The 24,163-nt window shown below is 41.5% G+C and overlaps 3 protein-coding genes across 3 annotated transcripts; 1 reads left to right on the forward strand and 2 right to left on the reverse strand.

Annotated features, from left to right (window-relative positions):
• Positions 1-1,186: 1,186 nt before the first annotated feature.
• On the reverse strand, positions 1,187-2,134 carry LOC130461670 (uncharacterized). The gene has a single exon (XM_056829835.1). It carries the CDS (start codon positions 2,132-2,134, stop codon positions 1,187-1,189), a length of 948 nt encoding a protein of 315 aa, XP_056685813.1.
• A 2,407-nt stretch (positions 2,135-4,541) lies between these two features.
• LOC110778906 (inositol transporter 4) lies at positions 4,542-8,203 on the forward strand. Its single transcript, XM_021983445.2, has 6 exons — positions 4,542-4,843; positions 5,103-5,173; positions 5,990-6,325; positions 6,430-6,537; positions 6,638-7,252; positions 7,362-8,203. Exons 1-6 carry the CDS (start codon positions 4,708-4,710, stop codon positions 7,839-7,841), a joined length of 1,746 nt encoding a protein of 581 aa, XP_021839137.1. The 5' UTR covers positions 4,542-4,707; the 3' UTR covers positions 7,842-8,203.
• A 168-nt stretch (positions 8,204-8,371) lies between these two features.
• On the reverse strand, positions 8,372-11,404 carry LOC110778905 (putative pentatricopeptide repeat-containing protein At3g25970). The gene is made up of 2 exons (XM_021983444.2): positions 8,741-11,404; positions 8,372-8,613 (listed from the first exon to the last, which is right to left on the reverse strand). Exon 1 carries the CDS (start codon positions 11,031-11,033, stop codon positions 8,922-8,924), a length of 2,112 nt encoding a protein of 703 aa, XP_021839136.2. The 5' UTR covers positions 11,034-11,404; the 3' UTR covers positions 8,372-8,613; positions 8,741-8,921.
• Between the last annotated feature and the right edge of the window lie 12,759 nt (positions 11,405-24,163).

The following is a 24,163-nucleotide window of genomic DNA, read 5'->3' on the forward strand; positions in this document are numbered from 1 at the left end:
CTCCGATACGGACGGGGAGCTTGATCATGCCGACGGGGTATACAGATTGACCTCCGAATCCTACGAGAGGTTGGCTGATGTCGACGAGGTCACTTTTCTTGTAACGTAGCCTCTCGAGGCATTCAAGAGTTAGGATGTCAGCCGAGCTTCCACTATCAATCAATACTCTTTTAACTGTTCGGTTGGCTACCTTAATTTCGACAACCAGGGGATCATCATGGGGACCATGAATAACTCGGGAGGAGTCCTCTTGGAATGTTATTGTGGGACATTTGAGATTTGATGGAGGTGCTTCGACATCGAGGATCTGATGGGTTAGTGCGTGTAAGTGCCTTTTTCTGGCGTTGCCGGTTAGGCCACCAGATGCGAGACCCCCTGCTATCACCCCAACATATCCCTCGGTGTGATCACTATGGACATCTGATCCCTTGTTATCTTCCTTCTTGTCAGAGGAGGAGCCCTTCAAAAATTTGTTCAACTTTCCCTCGTCGGCCAGTCTGTCCAAGGCCCTTTTCAATTCTCGACAGTCCTTGGTAGTGTGTCCGCACTCTTTGTGGAACTCACACCAGAGGCTCTTATCTCTTTTGGACGCGGGGGTCCTGATCGGGGTCGGACTTGGCAACAATGACTTTTCCTTGATGTCAAGGTATATCTCCCTCCTGTTACTGTTGTACCGAGGGTCTTTTCCGTTATCAGTCTCTTTGGGTCTCTTTTCTTTTTCTCGTCCAACAACCTCTTTTTTCCTCTTAAGGTCAGTTTCGACCGACGGATTGCAGATTTCCGCGGACTGAATGTACCTTTGTGCCCGGACCATTGCTTGGGGCAGGGTTGATATTTGCTCGTCGGCCAAGACCCAACGAAATCGGCTTCCTGTCTTTAGCCCGGTCATGAGTGCGGTGAAGGCAACGGAATCTTGCAAGTTCGGTATGTTCAGGGACTCGTCATTGAATCTCTTAATGTATTCCTTGAGACTTTCGTTGGGTTGTTGTCGGACGGACATGAGATGCATACTGGTCTTCTTGTATACTTGTCCGGCAATGAACTGTGACTTAAATAGAGCTTCGAGCACTGAGAATCTTGTGATGACACCAACCGATAGCCCAGAGAACCATGAGAGGGCCATCCCTTTGAGAGTGGCCGGGAAAAACCTGCACCATGCCGCTTCATCTCCTGTTTGGACAGTCATTCAGGCCTTGTAGGCATCCATATGGTCGTTCGGGTCAGAGGTGCCATCATATGGGTCGATGGAAGGCACCTTGACTTTGTTCGGGGTCGGTGCTTCAATGATCTGTCTGCTAAAAGGACTTAGGAAGCTGAGGTTGCCGAGCTGCACCACGTCTCGAGGGGGAGTTGGCTCTCGTCTCCCAGTCCGAGGAGGTTCTCTCTCTGTTCGGGTGTGTCTATCAGCCCGTCTTCCAGATGTGATTGAGTTTTCTTCTTGATCTCGTTCTCGAGAGGACCCGTGCCGAGATCTTGGAGTTTCCACTAGGGTGAGGGAATGTCGAGGGTGATCAAGGGATCTTCTCGAACTCTCATGTTGAGAGCGAGCAGAAATCCCCTCGGCATCTCCCTGTCTCCCCTCGGTTCTTCGAGAGTTGATGATTTCGCGGGCGTCGAGCTCACCTCTCCTGAGTCTTCGTCGGACAATCACATTTCGAGCATCGCTTCGGCCATGCCTCTGGGGTGGCGGGGGGAGGCTTCTCGAAGCCCGATGTTCCCCTGGGTGTCGAGGAAGGTTCAGTAGTGGTTCATGGTCTCTTTCGGACCGAGGAGGGCCTCTCGTAGAGAGTGTGCTTCTTGGTTGCCCCCTAGGTCGAGATGGGCCTTCATTGCCATCCCGGAGGTTCAACACGGCGGCCCTGAGGCTACGCTCTAAAGTGTCGTTGAACTGTTCAGCCAGTCTCCTTAAGTATTCCTGTGTGACGGGCAAAGGTCCCTCGACTTCTCCGTGAGGTTGCGGGTCACTGGCATGGATCGACTCGAGCACGTGATCGTGTCGAGAAGACAGCACTGGACCATGACGCGACCGATCGTCCACATGTCTGGAGGCCGAGGACCTTCCTTGAGAGGGTGACTGGGTAGGCGAGGGATGTCGAATGGGTGACGGTCGTCGAGCACGTCTGGTGTTCACCATGGCTTTTTGTTAAGCGTTCCCCACAGACGGCGCCAAACTGTTTCTGCCTGAGAAACTGTGAATATAATAACTTGGGAATTAACTTAACCGATGACGTATTTGACCGTGATTTCCTTATATCCAACCACCTGTGTTACCGTTTTTAGATAGTCCCTGAATGTATCCGAGGAACCTTCGTATTAAAATGAGATAAGTTGTTGTTAAGTGAGAAGAGCTAGAGAGAGAGTGACTGATTTGCTTTTTTAGGTAATGATTAGATAGCCTTTTTCAATGATTACAACAGAGTATTTATATGATTACACGGGGGTAATAACGTAATTACGTCTACTTCTAATGGATAGCTGTCCTTCTTGGTCCCTAAGTAAGAAGGGCATTTTTGTCTTTTTACACCGAGTTGGGCTGACCATGTATATGGGCCCAAACAGGAACATATGATTTGTCTAATTAAAAAGGGGAAAAGAGAAGGAAAATATTTTTAGTAGGTTTATTATCACCAGAATCGTTATGATTTATAATGAAAATCAATAACAGTTTTCCTTAATTAAAATATTATAAATTTTTTTTTTTAATTAAAAGAGAGGTGAATCATAGGGTGACATCTGTCATCACCACATTGATTTCTTCTCTTTTAGTATAATCCGGAATATATTTTTAGTAGGTTTATTATCACCAGAATCTTTATGATTTATAATGGAAATCAGTCACAATTTTCCATAATTAAAATATTTTAATTATTTTTTTTCTAATTAAAAGAGAGGCGAATCATAGGGTGACATTTGTCATCACCACATTGATTTCCTCTATTTTAGTACTCCCTCCGTCTCTTTTTGTTTTTTACCTTTGATGTTTTTCACGCGATTTAACGACTATTTAATGTGCATTGAGATTCCTCTATTTTTTTATTCAAACAAGAAAAATTAAGTTTATTTATAATGTTTTCACTCTTATAAAAAATCTGGCATTGGGAAAATGAGAAATATTTAATGTCCAATGGATTTAATTGGTTAAAATAATATTTGGGCACAAATTTTAATAGAATACTAATGCATTATGTGACAATATAAAAGGAAATGTAAAGAACAAAATGAAACAACCAAAATGGAATACGTAAAAAACAAAAAGAGACGGAGGGAGTATAATATATAGATATATAGATAAATAGATAGATATGTTCAGCGCTACCCGCTACCGTAAACGCTACTAATTTTAAATATATGTAAGACATTTGCAATGCGACCGACGAAAGTCAACAACAAATCTGAAATAATGTTCAACCATCTTAAATTTGAAATCCTTAATTTTCTCCTTCATAATTTATGAAAATTTATAATCTCTTATTCTCTCTCCCTTGAATTTGTAATCCCTTTCTTCTCTCCTTAATTCTTACATAATACTCCCTCCATTCCTAAATGATCTTCCTATTTGGTATTTGGGATGGAAAATAAGAAAATGGAATCTTGTAATGATTGGGTGTAAGAGTAATGATTGAGTCTAAGAGAAAATAATAAATAAATGAAGAAAAGTAATAAAGAAATGAAGAAGATAGAAGATATTTTTATTAAAGTAATAAAAAATCGTAAAAGTGGGGTTGGTTGGGTGAATGGGGCAATGTGAATGAATTAAATAAGGGATGGTGGGGAAATTTATGGTAAAAAGTCATGTTCAAATATAGAAACAGGAAGATCAAATAAGAACGATATTTATAGGAACAGGAAGATCAAAAAGGAATGGAGGGAGTACAATTTTTATTTGCTATTAGCTATCAAACCTCCTTTTATAACTGCCTTCTCTCTAATAGTAGCCATTCACTAACAAAGTCACAACCTCCAAGTCTGTATCATACACGCTTCTTATCTTGATCTCTTGTCGTCGCTATAGCCTTTTCATCCATTTTATAAAATTTATAGAGCATTGAGCAGGAAAATAACCATCAAACATTCTATAAGTCCCCGTATTATTTCTAGGTTAAGATATATATTTTTTTTCCCTATATTTACACACGTCACTTGCATATAACACTAGTACTCTTTGTTCAAAGTCTTAAGTGTTATACCGATTGTCTGTTGGTTCAGTGGTGATTGAGGCTGAACTTGGTAGGGAGGACCCGTATTCGATCCCCCACAACAACAATTGAGAAGGGACTGGAACCTATCCACTCAGAACTCGCCTCGAATCCAGATTAGCCCTAAGGGTGAATCGGGTGGTAAAAAAAAAAAAAAGTCTTAAGTGCTATAAATATCATTTCCTAATTTAAACGATTACATCAGTTTTTCAACATCTAAGACCCGGATTATCAGTGACCGTTAAAGAAGACACCAAATAAAATTAAGGATTAAGAAACCAAAAAAGAAAAAATCTATTTCCAGGAGTTCTGATTGGTTTCAAACGACGTCATAAAATATTATCCAGTTTTGACTACAGATGATAAAGATAATAGTATTCCTTACCTAAGCAGTCAAAAAGATACACTTCTCCTTAAATCTCTCTCTTTCTCTCTCCTCTGCACTGAAAGAAAGCTTGACTTGTTTTGGTTTTGGTTTTGGTTTCGTAAAAGAAGTCAGGAATCTGCAAAAATGGTGGAAGGTGGAATTGTCAAGGCAGACAAAACAGAGTTTACAGAATGTTTCAGAACCATTGGAAAAACTCCTTATATCATGCGCCTTGCCTTTTCTGCTGGCATTGGAGGCCTTCTCTTCGGCTATGACACAGGTTTGGTTTTTTAATTGTTTCCCCTTTAAACTTTTCTTATATGGGTACACGATTACAGGTAAGGTTGCGTTCACGCTGGGATTCATAGTCATACACATGCTGTGTGGTGCTGGATGTTTAAAGTTCTGTTCTTGAAATTATAAGTTTTGTTAAAGTTTTATGCTTGAATTTACAAGAGATTAAGGTGAATGATTATTTCTGATTATTAGTTGTATGTTTGATTAAAATTTAAAATTTGTCATTTGATTTGATTGTGTAGGTGTTATATCTGGGGCTCTTCTTTACATCAGAGATGAATTCAAAGAGGTGGAACAAAAAACATGGTTGCAGGTATGCTTCTAAGTTGCAAGTTATAACTTATAATCCAAACGATGAAAACGAGGTTTGGACTTTGATGTTACATAGTATGTGCTTTTCTGACCGGTCCCCTGTCCCTACTTACTCGTATACTCCGTGTTAAGTAGAGATGTCAAAAAAATTACCCGACTTAGTTGAAATTGGCGATAGAAGATGGTGGTCGAAAGTGATTGCTTGCAACTTGCAAGTCATTAAATTGGTGAACGGGGGAGCAAGGAGATGGATTGTACTTGGGCATCATCGGCAGAGAAATTCGAGCTATAAGTAGATGTTTTGATTCAATTAGTGTTGTTCATGTCCATGTTCATGTTCATATAGAGGCCAATTTAACAGCCCGTACTATGCGTCACCTTAGCCCACTTGATAGGGGTTGTCAAAGTATTCATATTGCCTCTGATTTTTGCTTGATTAATAATGAAAACAAATGGCCGGAACCGTTTCTCAACAACAACAAAAAATGACCCAGACTTATTTTCGAAATAAAACCTGCCCAATATTGGAAGCCTGTGGAAGTTTGCTTAGAAAAGTTAAGTTGCTGACATTTTATGGAGTAGTCAACTAGTTTGATTGACACTGACACATCTAATAGTCTAACATGGAGTAGTCAGTACTCTTTCTATATTATTAGTAGAAACACGACGTGTTATTCATCTTCAGTAGTGAAGTGTGAGTAAATTGTACTACCAAGTAATTATTAAACAAAACACGATTTATGGTAAAACAATATCAGATGGAGTAACTATATATGCAATGAAGTATTGAGTTTTGTTGTAAATGATTGTTTGGTAGGAAACCATTGTGTCCATGGCAGTTGCAGGAGCAATTGTTGGAGCAGGAGTTGGAGGGTGGCTAAATGATAAAATAGGGAGGAAACCGACAATTATAATCGCTGATATTTTATTCTTCATTGGTGCTATAATCATGGCCCTTGCTCCTGCTCCATGGGTGATCATACTTGGAAGAATATTCGTTGGTTTAGGAGTCGGAATGGCTTCCATGACTTCACCTTTATACATATCCGAGACTTCCCCTACCAGGATCCGAGGTGCTCTTGTCAGCACTAATGGTTTGCTCATCACAGGAGGCCAGTTCTTATCATACCTCATCAACCTAGGTTTCACTCAGGTAGGTAATGTATCTTTGTGATCTACTCCGTAATAAAATACTATCACACTGTGAAATCTTGGGGACGTGTACAAACTGGTTTCTGCATGTGTATTGTTTTTCAGGTTAAGGGGACTTGGAGATGGATGCTTGGGGTGGCTGCTGTTCCTGCATTACTGCAACTTATCTTGATGTTGTCCCTTCCAGAGTCTCCTAGATGGCTTTACAGAAAGGTATTGTATGAATAACGTGCATCTGTGACTCCAGCAAGTCTTAACTTTTAAGTGAGACACTCCCGAACATTGTGATATTTATCTTTGCGTTTTGGTTTAGGATAAAGTCTCAGAGGCAGAAGCTATCTTGGCTAGGATCTATCCTCCTGACGAAGTGGAAGAAGAAATGAAAGCACTCAAGGCATCGGTTGATTCTGAAAGAGCAGAAGACGGATCAGTTGGTGGAGGTAACATATTTAGCAAAGTAAAGACTGCTTGGGGAAGCCAAGTTTTCAGAAGAGGGCTATATGCTGGAGTCACTGTTCAAGTGGCCCAACAATTCGTAGGTATCAATACAGTCATGTACTACAGCCCCACAATTGTGCAGCTAGCTGGGTTTGCCTCAAAAAGTACTGCTATGGCTCTCTCTTTAATCACCTCAGGACTCAATGCAGTTGGGTCGATTGTCAGTATGATGTTTGTTGATAGGTATGGAAGAAGGCGGCTTATGATAATCTCTATGTTTGGCATCATTACATGCCTTGTTGTCTTGGCTATTGTTTTCTATCAAGCTGCAGCACATGCTCCTAGAATCAGTACTGCAGAATCTACGCATTTTGGAGTTAACTCTACTTGTCCTAGTTTTACCTCTGCTCACAATCCAGCAACTTGGAACTGTATGACTTGTTTGAAAGCTAATTCCGATTGTGCTTTCTGTGCCAATCAAGGAAATCAGGTAAATTTTTTCTAAAACTTTCTAATATTAATCTTTCTAATGTTGATGTTGAAATTGTTCATTTTGCTCAAGTTTTTGTTTTTCGTTTTTGGAATATTGGCCGGGCTAGTTGCATCCAGGAGCATGTTTATCAAATACAAATGGCTTAAAAGCAGCATGTCATGGGGAGCGAAGAGAGTATTTCACAGAAGGCTGCCCTAGCAAATTAGGTTTTTTAGCAGTGATACTCCTAGGAGCATACATTATATCGTACTCTCCAGGGATGGGAACAGCACCATGGATCGTCAACTCAGAAATCTATCCACTCAGGTATAGAGGAATTGGTGGAGGGATAGCTGCCGTGGCAAACTGGACATCAAACCTCATAGTCAGCGAGACATTTTTAACGCTAACCAAAGCTTTAGGATCTGCAGGCACCTTCCTTTTGTTCGCTGGGTTCTCAGTCATTGGGCTTGTGTTTATCTACTTCTTGGTGCCTGAAACCAAAGGCCTACCTATCGAGGAGGTGGAGCTTATGCTAGAGAAGGGATATAAACCTAGGCTTTTTGGTGGAGTAAAAAAGGAGGAGAACAAAGCTACTGAATCTTGACTATTTGTAACATGATTGCGCCAAGAATCAAATTCTTCGTCAATGGTTCTTTAGTTTTTGTAGATATCCCCTTTGCAAATGGTGAGAAAACAATCAAAGTTAAAGCAGTCTTCAATTTTTGCAACAATTGCAAGTGGATTTATGCTTGTATAACCTATATCAATACAGGACCAATGTATCTTGGATTTTCCCCTATTAGGTAGAGAATAACTAGAAAACACTCACACAGTCTAGTTTTTAAGTAAACAAATGAAATTCAAAGTTTGTAAACTATAATTACACCTACTTTCACAATTTTTGGTTCAAAACATCGACATTGTTGATTTATTTCAGAAGAAAAGTGTGTATACTTTTTTCCTTGATTTTAGTGTGCGTTTTTTATAAATAATAATGAAGTAATAAATATTATCATAAAATAAATAAGTGAACTCAAAAGCCAAAATATGGATCTGCGGTTGTTATATCTCAATGTCACCGCTCACGGATCCATTGGAAGGTAAGAAAAAGAAAAAGAAAAAGAAAAAGAAAAAGAAAAAGAAAAGTGAAAGGAAGCCATTAATTCAACATTGCCAATATTCCCTTTTTTCCCTTGGATATAAAGAGTAAGAAATTTAGAAATGTGAGTAATCAATAGTGAAATTCAGGATAAACATATTAACCTTGCATCATGAAGTTATATAAGAGGTTGCCCTTTGAATTAACCCGGAATCTGCGACTGTATGAGGTGCAATACTGCAGTGAGCTGACTGAAATTGAGTGAGCAACTGAGAACCTGCAACATCAAATCGTTTTAGAATTCTAGTAATGTGAAAAATATCATTTTAGCGATTACTTGAACTAGACGGCCTGGAAAGGATAGCACTACTGTAGTCTGCAAGAGTACAAGCTAGTTATCGCACCTTAGAGGCTAATTCCGATCCAGGATATGAAAATGAACGCCATTGCTGCGAAATGCCAAGTCCAAGATAAAAACTTCAACTTCATGCTTGTCTGCCTGAATTTATTACATCTCTATTACAATATTAAAATTGACGAAATACCCCCCAAGAAATTGTCAGTGGTTATCACTCTTATCAGCAATCAACCACAATATTCGTCAAGGAGAGCCACTTCCTCAGCAGAATCCTCTAACTTAGAGGCATCTTTTAGCATTCTGATGTCCTGCGTAAGTCCTTCCAAGGTATCATATATCTCTATGGTATTGGGGTGAGAATTGTCCTCGGCATTAAATGCATGGGATTCGTTGTTTATCTCTATCCAGCTTGTGCCTGGGACCTTCTTCACACCCCTTTCTCTCATCAACCTTGTCAGGTTAGCTTTCTCATCCCACCTATTAAGACGCCCGTACATATCAGACAAGATAACATAGCTACAATGCTCTTGAGGGACTATTTCAATCAGATGACTCGCCACCTGAAATGCATATTCAAGATCCCCGCAGTTTCTACATGCACCCAAAAGAGTTTTCAACACTGTCACATCAGGCTCGAATGGCATTGATTTCACCAAGCTTTTCACCTCATCTAAGAGCCCAGCTCTCCCAAATAAATCAATCGCACAAGAATAATGCTCCATTCTTAGTGGAACCCCGTACTTTGATTCCATCGTTTTAAGAATATATCGACCTTCTTCCACCCAACCCATGTGACTACAAGCAGTGAGGACAGCAACGAAGGTCACATGGTCAAGCTTTACCTTACTTTCTGTCATCTGATGGAAAAGCTCAAGGGTGATTTCACCTTTTCCATGCTGAGCATACCCAAACATGATAAAGTTCCAGGTAATTGAGCTGTCTTTTGGAGTATCTTCAAAAGAACTTCTAGCATCATTAAGTAAGCCACATTTAGAATACATGAATATCAAAGAGCCAGCTACATACTCATTTGATTCTAATCCAGATTTAAGAGCCAACACGTGAACTTGTCGACCCAATTGCAAGGCTGCTAAGTCTGCACAAGATCTTAGGACTGCAGAAAAGGAATAGTGATCGATCCCAACATCATGAGACCGCATTTTCCCAAAGAAATTAATGGCTTCTTCATTCAAGCTATACTGTGAGAACCCAGTTAAAACAGAATTCCAAGAGACAGGATCTTTAGGGTCTATTAATTCAAACAGTCTTTGTGCATCTGCCATTTCTTTCGCAGTTGACTTCAGATACATAGTTATCAATGCATTGGCTATTGCTGTAGAGCTCTCTAGCCCCCGCTTTATTATCAAGCAATGCAAACATTTCCCATGAATCTGATATTCCTCTTTAAAACAGGCTCTGATGACACTAGTATATGTATAGATATCAGGTTCAAAACCACACTCTTGCATATCAATGAAGACTTTAAACCCAAGCCAGTCCTTGTTATGTAGAAGGTACGCCCCCAACATGGAATTCCATGTTACCAAATCATGGACATCAAACGCACCAGTAAAAACCTTCTCCGCATATTCCAAAGATCTACACTCAGAATACGACGTAAGGAGAGAATTGCATACAATGTTATTAGAACTCAACCCAAGCTTGATGATCTGTGAATGAAGCTGAATAGTAAGCCTGAAATATTCAGGGTCATTAAGTAGTGTCAATAAAGGAGCAACTGCCCCATCTTGAATCCTCACGCCCTCTTGTTGCATACCTCCCAAAAGCTCAAAAGCAGTATCAAAATCAGCTTGTTCCACAACCCCTGCAATCATAGCATTCCAAGATACAGAACTGCGCTCCGGCATAAATTTAAACAGCATATACGCATCCGCGATCCTCCCACATTTGGAATACATATCTAAAAGTGAACTAGCAGTATAAACATCAGATTGACACCCCATCTTAATAACCATGGAATGCAATTGCTTCCCACAAACAAACTCACCCTTGGAAGCACTGCCTTTAAGAAGACTACCAAATGTAAACTCATCGACGACAAATCCACGCCGTCTCATGTCAGTGAGGAGATCCCAAGAATGGAAAAAAGACCCAGAATTTACATAGCCAGCAATGATGGCGTTCCATGAAACAGTGTCTCTGTTGGACATTTGGTCGAACATTATGCGTGCATTCCTCAAATGACCGCATTTCGTATACCCGGTAACAATGTTGTTTGCAGTGTATATACTATTTATGGTTCCCTGCTTCAATGCACGACAATGGGTTGAAGAAACCTCGTATACACAGGATTTGACCACTGATTTTAAAGTCTTCATTCATCTGCTAAAGTTGCCGTTTCTGTAAAACTTTGTACTTTTGCCGTTTTGGACGGAGTAACTGTTAACAGGGATTTTCTAGTTACCAAAATAAGGCCCAGACATGTACAAAATTGTCCACTTCTTCTATTCAGAGAATCGGAATGTAGACTTGTCAAACGGGTCAACTAGATCGGGAGTGAGTTAGATACTCCATAGCCTTATACAGAGTACTTTTAGGAGACGTTTGGTTCGCAAACTGGTATGGGGTTGGAATCAGTATCGATATCAAAGTGGTATGGGTTTGGAATTTGACTAGCTTTTGAGCCCGTTCAAAGAACGGGCGGTTGTATATTGGTTGTTTAGATGTCTTTTGAAATTTTAATTGGTGAGTACTTGTGATTTTTGGTAACATATGAATTAAATAGAGGTGTAATTTAAAGGTTGGAAAAATATAAAAATTATAATGATGAATAAATTTTGGATGTTAAAGTGGCGGAGTGGAAGAGACTAATAAGTATAGTTATTAATAACTTGATGTTGAATAAGAAAAATAGAGTGGAAAATGCATTAGAAGTTGTAAAACATAGAAACAATAAAGAAAATTTGGAAAAAAAAAACAAAAAACAAAAAACAAAATGATAGATGAAAGGAGAGATGTCACATGGCTTCTACTAACCTATGATAAAATTATAATGGTGAATAAATATTGGATGTTAAAGTTGTGGAATGGAAAAGACTAATGAGTATAGTAGACTATTAATAACTGGATGTTGAATAAGGAAAGTGGAGTGGAAGAGGCATTAGAAGTTGTGAAACATAGAACAATAAAGAAAAATTGAAAAAAAAAAACAAAATAAAATGATGGATGAAAAGAGAGATGTCACATGGCTTATAATAATGAGATGCCACATGACTTCTAATAACCTATGGTTTTCCTTTTTAAATACTAGGTATAGACTAGGTATAGATTCTTAATACTATGTGTTTGATTTTATTTGGGGATGAGTGTTTTTCCCTTTTGTCTGATACCTAGAGTAAATGTATAAGTCATACTCACCCCTCTAGATTTCTAAACCCCATACCTTGGGGGTTTGAGGTATGGATTTAAATCTCTTAATATTTCCAACCAAAAATATGGTATTGGTTTAAACCATTCTAAACCCATACCTCATACCTAAAATCCGCGAACCAAAAAGCTTACACGGCATGAGAAATGCGTACGAAAAATACGAGTTAATATCAATGTTTATGACCCATTTAGTTAAATGGGAAACAACACACTTAATTAAACGCGTCGGGTTACTATTGAAATTCTCAACAAGAAACTGACACGACTTAGTCATCCTAAGAAAAATAGCACAATAATCTAATATATATCTAATATTTGCTGATTAGAGCGCCACGTAGGAAATCTAATGTTTTCGGCCAATGAAAAATAAGATTTTTAATTTATTTTTGAATTAAAAAAAATCGAGTGCCACATAGATAATTAATTAGGTGACACATAGATATTTTAATTACTAATTGTGAGGGGGTCGAAAAAGCGCGAGGCTAATGCGTGACCTTGTCCCTCGTGGGTGTGACGTTTTTTTTTGTCAAATCAAGTGTAATTGGATTTCCTGTGAGTTTACACCCAATTGACTAGTAATATAGGAGTCGCCATTCAGTTTTTAACGACAATGAGAAAAACTGACAAAACCCGGTTATCGTGACATAAAGGGAGTGCAATTATGTTTGACCACGACGGCCGTAGGTTCCCTTGTGATCCCTGGTGTGGGGATCTCTCAACATACACCCGCAAGGTAGAGATTGAGGGTTCGGGGGACTGTAACTACTGAGAGGAGTACTCGCTCTTCGATAACTCCAGAGGCAGGATATCCTTACTAGCTCAGCATAAATAATTGAAGGGACATGTGTTAACTATTAAACTAATCCGAGTTGATTTTAACAATATGCAACATATAGTACTAGATCGAGCGTGATTATCTGATTTAGATTGTTCTAAGGGACCTAGCATGATAATCCAATTTCCCAAAAATATCATATTTATTAGGCGTGATCGAACAATCAGATTTAGTTAGTTTAACAGTTCATAAAAGGGCGAGGAAAGCAATTAAATCATAGAAAAGGGACACATTACGACGCACCCTTGAGAGGTGCGTCACGGTTCTCAGAAAACTAACCACTTTGACTTTGCTATTTCTCCTTTTATTTAACGAATCTCAAATTATGGGACAGGATACGTTCTGTTCGATTTATGGATCGATTGCGACAGAACGCGTGATCAGTTTTGCAGCGTGAGGCTTAGGCTTAGGGGTTTAGAGTCAATACTCAAAATAATAATTGTGTGTTCTTTTTTTCACGTCGAACTTGGGCTATATTTATAGAAAAGAGTTCGTGGAAAGATAGAATTGTAGAGCTCTAATCCACGAGGAATTAGGAAAGAATACGTCCCAGGTAATTTCAGCGCCCAGGCCTGGGCGCCGAAGATTTCGGCGCCCAGAGCCAGGCGTTGAAAATAGGATATGGGCTGTTTTCTTAGTCAGATTCGGATTCCTAGAATCCAGAGTGTTTGAGACTTAATCGAGTTTTTTAGTGCGTATTAACCTTGTGACGGAATGCGTCTGGGCCCGTTACGAACTCTAGGCTCGTTAGTATTTTAATTAATACGTGACTCTTATTTTCGAATCATATTAGGAATAGGATTCTCTCATAATCTCTATCTCATTTAGGATTTATGTTGGAGTGCAACACCTAATTCTGACAGGTTTCTATCTTTTATGACTTGCCACTTTTAACAACTACCTATTACGACAGTTACTATTTTAGCAGGTTTCCATAATAGCAGGTTTCTATAAATAGCAGGTTTCGGGTGAAATGAAAAGGGGAATTGAGATTTGTTATTTTATAGGAGATGCGTTGTCAAGTAGAGATTTATGCTTTCATCATCGAACCTTCCCTTTCGGGAATGGGGACAAAAGTAGGTGTCTACAGTTAGCCCCCACTTTGACTGAGTCTTGGAGTAAGACGATGGTCAAAGTATTAGACGGAGTGCGTCGCACAAGCCATGGTGACCTGCTTTTGCGAGGGTCTCACGAGCCCCCGAGTGATAACATTTGACTTAAGGGTCATCACTTGAAGTGTCGACATATCCCTCACGTGTCATTGGGATTTGTCAACAGATAGTATAGAATACTCCCTCACTTTGTCATCGGAAGTATCTAAAGAGGCGTAGGAACTCCCTCACTTTGTCATTGGGAGTAGCTACAAATGTTTTTCGAAATCAAAGCTATAAAGTGTAATTGGTCCTGGCCAAGCCCAATCACGAGGTAAAAATGTTTTTAAAGATTCTCATTTTCAGGGTTAGCTAAACGAGAAAACCCCCTTGTTTTTATGGGACGTAAAACGAAGGAAAATCCAGCACATCGTTCTTTTTTGGAAAAAACGGAAAACCATTCTTTTAAATTAAAGAAAAAAGGGAAAGCTACTCACATCGTTCTTTTTTGGAAAAACGGAAAACCGGAAAAAGTTATCGCTGCAGCGACTAAGGACCTGCGCGGTTAGTGACGCAGACCACGCCGGCTAAAGATGGTGAGCCTGTTCGCTAAGGGTGGACACCCCGTCCGATAGAAGTGGACGAATCTGTTTTTGAAATTTGAAAATAAGGACCTAAGCAGTTTTGTGACGTAGAACCTGCCGGCTAAAGATGGCGAACCTGTCCGCTAAGGGTGGACACCCCGTCCGATAGAAGTGGACGAATCTATTTTGAAATTTGTTATGTGTTCATTTTTTTTGAAAATAAGGACCTACGTGGTTTGCGCCGTAGACCCCGCTGGCTGAAGATGGCGAGCCTGTTTCTTTTTTTTTTTTTTTGAAGACTCTATTTTTCGAAAACTGAGGATCTGCGCGGCTAGTGATGCAGACCCCGCCCGCTGAGGATTGGCGAACCCTGTCCGCTGAGGGTGGACGTCCCTGAATTCGTTTTTCGTTTTGGAACTCGCGTGGTTCGTGACGTGATCTTGCCTGAGATGGGCAAGTTTCCTATTTTTTCATCGTGATTTCTTTTTTGAGAATTTCTTTTGTTCATTCTTGCAAGAGAGAATTCTTTCGAGGGATGCTCGAATTTAGTTGTGACCTGAACGTGGGTTGACAACGGGTTTAGACGGACCTTTGTCTTGCGACCGTCTGCTTTCGTGGTTTTGAGCTAGTCTTTACGGCTCGATTTTTGCCACTACTTGGTCTTTGATTAGAGGACCATGTACAAGTGTCAATGACGAACCTTTTCTGAGGTCGAACCTGTTCTTTTGAGATCATCCAAACATGGGACGGCGTATAGCGTAGTCCGGGAATGTGATTTCGATTGCGCACTCTTTGTTGGAGTATACTTTTCGCGAGCCCTCAAGCACTCGGGCTTGGTTGGTCATTGTTCGCATATTTCACAACGTCTTTTAATCATGTTTGGGGTCGTGCTCGTATGTGCGAGCGACCTTTCATAGTGGTGTGCTATTTTGGCGAAGTCGTGGGGTGCGACTTCAGTCTTCGGGCGACAAGGTTTAATATCATCCGGTTTAGCTTGGCCCGGATTAATCTTTTGACAGACAAACATTTTTTATTTGAGAAACCAACGACTTAACAACATTTTTTGGTGTTTCGAAGAATGACCTTGATATTTCATATTTGTTTTGAAAAGTGTACATATATGTTCCTTGAGACTAGTCTAAGTTTCGACCAAGTTTTACCATTCATTTTTGCTATTTGGGGGCTTAAAGGTGCTTTTGGGCTTGATCTTAATTGCAATAGGGTCTCGTGTCTAGCAACACGGTTTTAAGTCTTTTCCTGTTCCGCGTTTTGTGAAATCTGGGCCTTGGGCTGCATTTTCGGCGGCCAAGGCTGGCGTTAATTATTTCGGCGCCCAGCTTCGGGCGCTGAAAGTCCTTTCCTGGCGAATTTTGACTTTTGGATTTCTTAACGCGTTTCCGAATGAGATCAGGATGTCACTTGATGCGTTCAGCAATATATAGGGGCTAGATACGTCCCTATTTTCCATCACTCTCAATTTCCTTCTTTCTTTGCTGTGTTTTAGTTACTCCTTGCTTTCGTCATGTCGATTCCTACTTTCTCACTCCAACGGGCTGTTAGGCGTTGGCTACGGGCCCTTACTCCTACAGAAAAGGCTTTGTTAAAAGAATACCACTTAGAGGAACTTTTAGGCTTACAACAAATTAATATTGACTATAATTTTCTGCATGCAGCCCTAAGCTTTTGGGATTCCGATCATCATGTTTTTGTCATTCGGGGCAACGAAATATGTCCTTTGCCAGATGAATTCGCTGCGATCCTTGGTTATCCTACTAATGCTACCCCTACCACTCCTGGCACTATTGAAGAGGGTAAAACAACCATAGGGGCTTTCCTAGGACTAGATGCTAACATGCTTGCTGAAATTGTTGTAGGTGATGAGGTTAATTTGGCAAAACTTGTAAAACATCACTTTAGGCCTAGTAAGAATATGACTGAACAGAAATTGAATATTCGAGCCCTTGTATTTTGCTTGTTGAATCATTATTTGCTGTCGAATAACAATGGTGAGTTCGGTGACATAAGGTTGATCCCCTTGATTATCCAGATGGAAAGTTGCTATTCTATTATGCCGTTGGTTGTTGCCGAGACTTTGCTGAGTGCGGATGAGCTGAAGAAGGATGCCAAATCTGAATATTTTAAGGGAAGCCCCCTATTACTGCAGGTAATCAATTTTTTTCTTTGCGCACGTATACGTTTTTTTTTGCATATATATATTTTTTATTCGTCCTGCCTTGGGGCTGAGTTTCAGCGCCCAGGGCTGGGCGCTAGAATTTTCGGCGCCTGGTCCTGGGCGTTGAAACTGCGCCCCAGGAACCGTTTTCTTTTTATTATTTTTTTTATCGTACCCGTTTTTTGCAGATTTGGCTCGTGGAACGGCTTAGGCTCTTGGAAACTCCTGCCGATCCTAAACATTATCGCCCTATAGTCTTGGGTAACCGAAAATATTTGCACCGAGGCCAGGACGAGGCCGAGTGGGCCTCCTTTTTTACTCATGGTATCTGTTCTATTAAGTGGGTGGTACGTGGTGGGGTTTGACTACTATGACGGGGGGTTCTGACGTATCGGTTTATGTTTCTTTGTTGGGGCTATCTCGGCTCATTTATATTTTCCCTTACCGAGTCATGCGTCAATACGGTTTAAGGTAGACTATCCCCTTTTCTGATACGGTACCACCTAAAGTAGCGGCCTTTTCACAAGCACGGGTTCAAGCGTGGGCTAAGTATTATGATGGTCTCCCGCGTTGGGCCGTAGCTACACATGGCTTTGTGGGTCTTTCTGAAAACTACAAGTTGTGGATGAGCTCCAATGATAAGGCTGTGAGGACCGAGGCTCGAAATGGGGAGCCGGCTGAGCTTTTGATACCTCGCATTCGGGTCAGATATGAGGGCCGTGATTCTTCCAATCCTCGCACCCATGGTATTAAGACTGTGAAAGCTCGTCCTGATCGAAAGCGAAAGGAAGTTCCTCCCCGTTCCAGTTCTAGGCCTAAAAAGGTGCCTAACATGAAGGGGCCTGCTGTTGTTAAAAGAAGTGCAGGCTCTCGCGGAGATCGTCGCCGGAAAAATGTATGGGTTAGGAAGGCTCAGCCGCCTGTAGAAACAGTGGCTAGTCTAGTTGATGATAATAATTCTTCTCCCACCATTGTCTGTGCCCTTGAGGCTGAGCGGGCTATAACCGAGAATGTTTCTGAAGCCTTGGCGTCTTTGGAAGTTAGTGTCCAGGAGCCGGTTCTTATGGAGATTGATATAGGGGCAGCGCAGAAGACTGTGGGGGTGGATCCTGCGAACATTGCCCTCTACAAGACTTTATTTGATGATCCAGAAGAACTAGAGTAGTGTAGTTCTTGCTAGGGTGTAGGTGCCCTTTATTTATTTCAGTTGTGTTTGTTTTTTCATTTCTTAGCACTTTGTTTTCCTTCTTATTATTTTTCAATAAAGGCGTATTTTATTTTTCATTTTCTTTTTTGTTTCTCCTCTTTTTTATATTTTTATATGTCTAACACTTTTTGCACAATTTATATATGTTTTTTTTATTGGACCGAATCCTTGGTAAGGATTGCCTACGTATCTTGTCAGAATCCGGTCGCGCGTAGTTCTAGCTAGAATAAATTCTAAGATGCCGAATTTTGATAGATATGCCCTGAGGTGGAAGCACATTACTTAACCGGTCAAATGAGTGAAGTATTATCATTATTTTCGTCTGCCGTTTTTTTTTTTGCCGTAAGTCGCGTAAAAAATGAAATTCGACTATATTTTTTGGTGAGCCTATTTGGATACGTGTTGTACCCCCCAAGTGTTCGTTATTTTTCCGTTATGTGCGGATAAAATGACGAGCACTTCTAAAAAATTTAGGCAGGCAGAGAGTTTCAACGCCCAGGCTGGGGCGTCAAAGATTTCGGCGCCCAGCCCTGGGCGCTGAAAATGATTTCTGGCGGTCGTTTTTGACGCTTTGCTTCACGTGTTCTTGCATTTATTTTTTTTTCTTCGTTTTAGTGCTTTGCTTTTTACTTGTATAAAAATTGATTTTGAGGCTATTTCGGAGGCTTTTTTTACTGTTAGCGTGAGACACATTTTTGTCCGGATTAATTTTTTCTATTCGTGACTCGAAACGGCTTTGAAAATGGAGTTAGGGTGCGGGAGTTATGAAGATCTTTGTGTAGGCTTTTGGGTGGGTTTGAGGTGCGTGTCGTTTTTGAAGGGTATGGTGGGGTTACATTTTATTAATTCCCTTTTTAAGCAACATTTGCATTTGTTTTGGATTTTGTTTTCCTTTGATTTCTTTGGGTTGCATGGATTGACTTTTATGATGACACTGGTTGACTTTTATGTTTTTGGGATATGAAGGGGATGGTACGGTTTATTTTGTGGATTTCGGGAATTGGTTCCCATGGCACGATTTCAAGACCGAGTGGGTCTCGTTTATTGGGCCTAGAGTGGGCCGCCTCTTTATTTTTGTATTTGTCAAGTGCATTTGGTGCTTACTTAGTGTTAGAATAAAATTTTCGGAGAAATATTACGCCTTTATTAATTTGGAAAGTAAGGGAAACACACTGAAATAAAATTGACCTATGTTCTAAGGGGTCTTGGGACCATCTAAAGCCTTTATTATTTTTTCTACCAATCTAAAGAACTACTAGGCGCTTTTAATAAGGTGTTCTATGTGGCTCAAGCCTTGGGTTTAGTCTCGTAAAACTTTGGTCCTTCACCGGTACTCATCTTGAATTCTATTCCTTTTGCATTGACCCACTGATATGTCTTCACCCATCCGTTCTCGATCTCTTCTAGTGTTGATGCAGGAGCGATTAACCGGGTTGGATCGAAACCTTCATCTTGTAAAGCAAGGGTAGTCATCACAGTCTCGTCCTCCATAGGCCTCGATTCGTTAAACAATGTCCATAAAGCCTGGTTGTCCAATATTTCAGCTGTTTTAGTCTTGGTGAGGTGGGGTGCCTCATCCAAGGTGTGGCAGTCATGGAAGATTTCAAATTCTGGTTTTAGCAAGCCATCCTGAACGAAGGGTTCAGGGAAATCACAGCATGGGTGTCCTTCTCCTTCCCGAACGAACATCCCGTTAAGGGTTCTTTGATACGGGAGAAGGAGGGTGGTTTGTTTGGCCTTGTTAAGGCGTAGCCCAGACCGGCGGTCAGCAATATCTTCCTCCGTTGGTTCATAGCCTAAGCCAAAAGGAGTAGATTTGTTGGGTAAAGGATGGAATGTGCATTCCTTCTTCCTTATGCCCAATGGGGTTCCAGGGAAATAACCTTGAGCTAACAGCATTCTAGGGATGACTCGGGATGCGTGCGGGTCTAGGAATGCTGGATCATAATCTTCGATGAACTGGATTACTTCTTCCATTTGAAAGCCGTAAAGGTCGTCTGCAGTTTCGGCCGTTCCAACCATAGTACAACTGACGTCGAGAGGAGGGGCGCGGATTTCTAGTATTACCCCGTTATGGTTAAGTTTAACCATTTGGTGCAAGGTAGAAGCCACACCTCCTAAGTCATGGAGCCAAGGTCGCCCCAAGAGGAGGTTGAAAGTGGGCTTGATGTCGATTATTTGAAACTCCGTGGTGCGTGAGGCCCGGTTTGTATGGCAAGGTTGATTTTTCCCAACACAGGCCTTCGGGAGTTATCATAAGCTCGTACCCCTTGCGTGGAGGTTTGGAAGTCATCGTTTCCTAGCCCCAAGCAATGGGCGGTTCGCAATGGGCAAACATTAACCGCCGAACCGTTATCTACGAGCGCTAGGGGGATGTTTTGTTCTTTGCATCCAACTACTAGATAAAGGGCTTTATTGTGAGCACCCCCCTCTTTGGGCAAGTCTTTGTCAGTGAAAACTATGGCCTTTTCTCCGGCATCTCTCGTGACGTGGTTGACCAATGAGTCAGGTGTGATATCTGTAGGTACTGAGATGAGGTCGAGTGAGCGAATAAGCTTTTCGCGATGTTCCTTTGAAGTACACATGAGATCCCAGATGGTAATTTCGGCTTTGGTTCTTTTTAGTTGTTTCAAGAGAGGATTTTCAATGACTTCCGCGACGGTGGCGTGCCGTCCATTCTCAGGAGTTTGCCTAACTGGGATATCGTCCATAGGAGGTGGGCGAATATCCGGTTGGTATATCCTTCCGGATCGGGTGAGGTTGTCGACCTCGGGCTCCTGAGGGGTGGTGTCAATGTGAGCATACCCGGGCCAAGTTTCAGTAAAGAGGTCCTGGCCCGACACTTGAGATAGGTAAATATCTTCAGCATCATCATCCCACACACCGCACACTTCTCTCTCGATTCGATCCATAGGGACCACAGCGAGTGGTGCACCTTGAGGCGTAATGTACACCGTAGGGTCGAAGTTCTCATTTTCTGGTTGGTCGAGAGAGATGTGACAAGAGCCGAGTGGGCTCTTGTTGTTGTTGGGTTTGCCAACGTTAGGGAGAGGTATCACTTCATCCTCTATCATGTCCTGCATTGTATTTTTTAGGTTCCAGCAGTTTTCGATGTCATGCCCATTTCCTTGATGGAACTTGCAATAAGTACCTTCGACCCAATATTTGCTCTTGACAGGAGGGTCACGGGTGGGGCCTATAGGTCTCAACTTTCCTTGATTGGTTAGTCTTTCGAAGGCTTGCACCAAAGTCGACCCGAGTGGGGCAAACTTTCGGTCTCGGACCCATCTTCCAGGGCTTCTTCGGGCGGGAGTCTCCTCTACGGCATGGACTTCTTGGGCTTGGGATGTGTTGCCCCTGTTGTAGGTGTTGCTTTTGTATGCGGGTTTACTTTGTATTGTTTTTGCGAGATCATCCTCGATCTTTATTCCCACATCATAAACTCTTTTGAAAGTGTCAAGTCCCAGGTACCTAAGGTGTTGTCTGTAAGCCGGGTCCAGGTTGTCAATGAATTTTTGGACCAATTCTGTTTCGGGAGGCCTATTGATTAGTTGGGCCGCCTGGTCCCTCCATCTAGCAAAGTAGGTTGTGAAACCCTCATTTTTCTTTTGGAAGAGAACTTCCAGCTCGCGCATGGTGACTTGAAAATCCATGTTCGACGAGTATTGCTTGATGAAGACATTGACAAAGTCTTCCCAAGTGGGGAAGAGCTTAGGGTCCTGGTGATAGTACCATTTGAGCGGCACAGGTTCCAAGGACAAATGAAAGGCAGGTAAATACATGGACTTGTCCACGCCTTTCAAGTTCATGGCATTCACAAAGCTCAATAGATGATCACGGGGATTGTCCGTGGCTTTAAACTTTGGTAAGTCAGATGAACTAAACTTTTCTGGTAGTTTGCCAGGAAAAGGTTCAGGATCGAGGGAAAAGTACTTGCTCCCCATGGTTTGCTGTAGGACCATTTTTTCAATCCTCTTCTCGTTATCGAGGTCATTTTTGGCTTGTGCAGCCGCTAAGGCTTCGTTTTCCATTTTCAGTTGGCCCATGAGTTGGGTCATTTGAGCCATCTGGTCTCGCAATTTTTCGATGGACATGTTTGAGGGTGCGAATCGAGGTTGGGGAACGGAGATCCTTGAAATGAGGGATGACGGACGAAGCTTGGAATCAATAAACCTGGTGTTGGCGATGTATCTTCGAGACGTACTAACGTTTGATTTCCCGATCGACACCAAGTGGCAGGACCAGTCCTATGCGTAAGATAAGCTAAAGTTTACGCCCCAAAGTTTCAAGAATTACTTAGTCTAGACTTTGACTCTCTCTATTGGTTTTTCGCTATTTCTTTTGTTGGTACACTATTAGTTCTTTCTTTCGGTCATTCTTTGGATTTTCGAAACACTTGCCCGTGTGACATTCATAGTTATTAGCATGTTCGGTTTCGGTGCCGAGAATTGTCGTCGTAGGAGGCCTAACAACGACACAAAGAGTTATTTATTTATTTATATTTTTTTAAGTCGCTTCTAGAATCGAGTGCTTCTTCTTACGCTCTCGTAGCAATTTTTTTTTACGAACGTTTTTTTTGTGCTACGTATTTTCCTTTTGCGCGGGCACCGAGGCTGCTGCGCCTGACCAGAAGGCCAAGCAGCAACTTCAGCGCCCAGCGTAGGGCGTGAGAAATTCTGGCGCCCAGCCAGGGGCGTTGAAAATGCGTCCCTGGCTGGTTCTCGTTTTCTGTTTGCGTCTACTTTTGTTTATGCGACTTCGATTTCGCGTGCTTGCCTAATAACGTCCTTTACGCGTCGTGCAGCGTTTGTGGGATTCGTTACAGGCCGTCCCGAGCGTCTCTTATTTTTGTGGCGATCGTTCGGGTTTGCGGAACACGTATTTCGGTATAACTCTTTGGCAAATTGGTTTATGAATGTTTGGGCAATTTTTTTTAGGTCGTTGGTTTGCTAACATTGTTTGTCACACAATCACATACTTTGCTACACATTACTAACATTACATCATGAAGCAATAATAATATGTCATGTAGTTTATGATAGGCTTCTATGGGTAGTTCTTGCGCCTGGCTTGGTACCGCTTCTATCGCAGATCCAACACATGCCATGGTCGAGGTAGTGCGTTCAACAGACGAATTTCGCCCAAGAGGCCAATCACGATGTAAGCCAAGGGGGCATGCACCAATGAGAGGGACCTAATGGGCGAGCGATTGGGTTTGGGACGGTGTAGACACCTACTTTTGTCCCCGTTCCCGCAAAGGAAAGGTTCGATGATGAAAGCATAAAAACTCCACTTGACAACGCATCTCCTATAGAATAAACGAATCTCGATTCCCCATTTCATTTCACCCGAAACCTGATATTTATGGAAACCTGCTAAAAATAGTAACTGCTGTAAAGGTAGCTTCTAAAAGTGGCAAATCATAAAAGATAGAAACCTGTCAAAATTAGGTGTTGCATTCCAACATAAATCCTAAATGAGATAGAAAACTGCGAGAATCCTATTCCTAATATGGTTCAGAAATAAGAGTTACGTATTAATTAAAATCCTAACGAGCCTAGAGTTCGTAACGGGCCCAGACGCATTCCGTCATAAAATTGATATGCGCTAAAAGACTCGAATTAATCTCAAACTCTACAGATTTCAGGAATCCGAATCTGACTAAAGAAAACAGCCCAGACCCTATTTTCAACGCCTGGCTCTGGACGCCGAAATCTTCGGCGCCCAGGCCTGGGCGCTGAAAATACCTGGGTACGTGTTTTTTCCTAATTCTTTGTGGATTAGAACTCTGCAATTCTATCTTTCCAGGAACTCTTCCCTATAAATAGGCCCCTAAATTCGACGTGAAAGAACACACAACAACACACAATTATATTCTGAGTATTGACTCCAACCCTTAGCCTAAGCCTCTCGCTGCGAAATTGTTCACGCGTTCTGTCGCAATCGATCCATAAATCGAACAGAACGTATCCTGTCCCATAATTGAGATTCGTTAAATAAAAGGAGAAATAGCAAAGTCAAAGTGGTTAGTTTTCTAAGAACCGTGACGCACCTCTCAAGGGTGCGTCGTAATGTGTCCCTTTTCGGTGATTTAACTGCTTTCCTCGCCCTTTTTATGAACTGTTAAACTAACCTAATCTGATTGTTCTATCACGCCTAACAAATATAATATTTTTGGGAAATCGGATT

This window comes from Spinacia oleracea, chromosome 5, assembly GCF_020520425.1.
Source record: "Spinacia oleracea cultivar Varoflay chromosome 5, BTI_SOV_V1, whole genome shotgun sequence".
Lineage (NCBI taxonomy): Eukaryota > Viridiplantae > Streptophyta > Magnoliopsida > Caryophyllales > Amaranthaceae > Spinacia > Spinacia oleracea.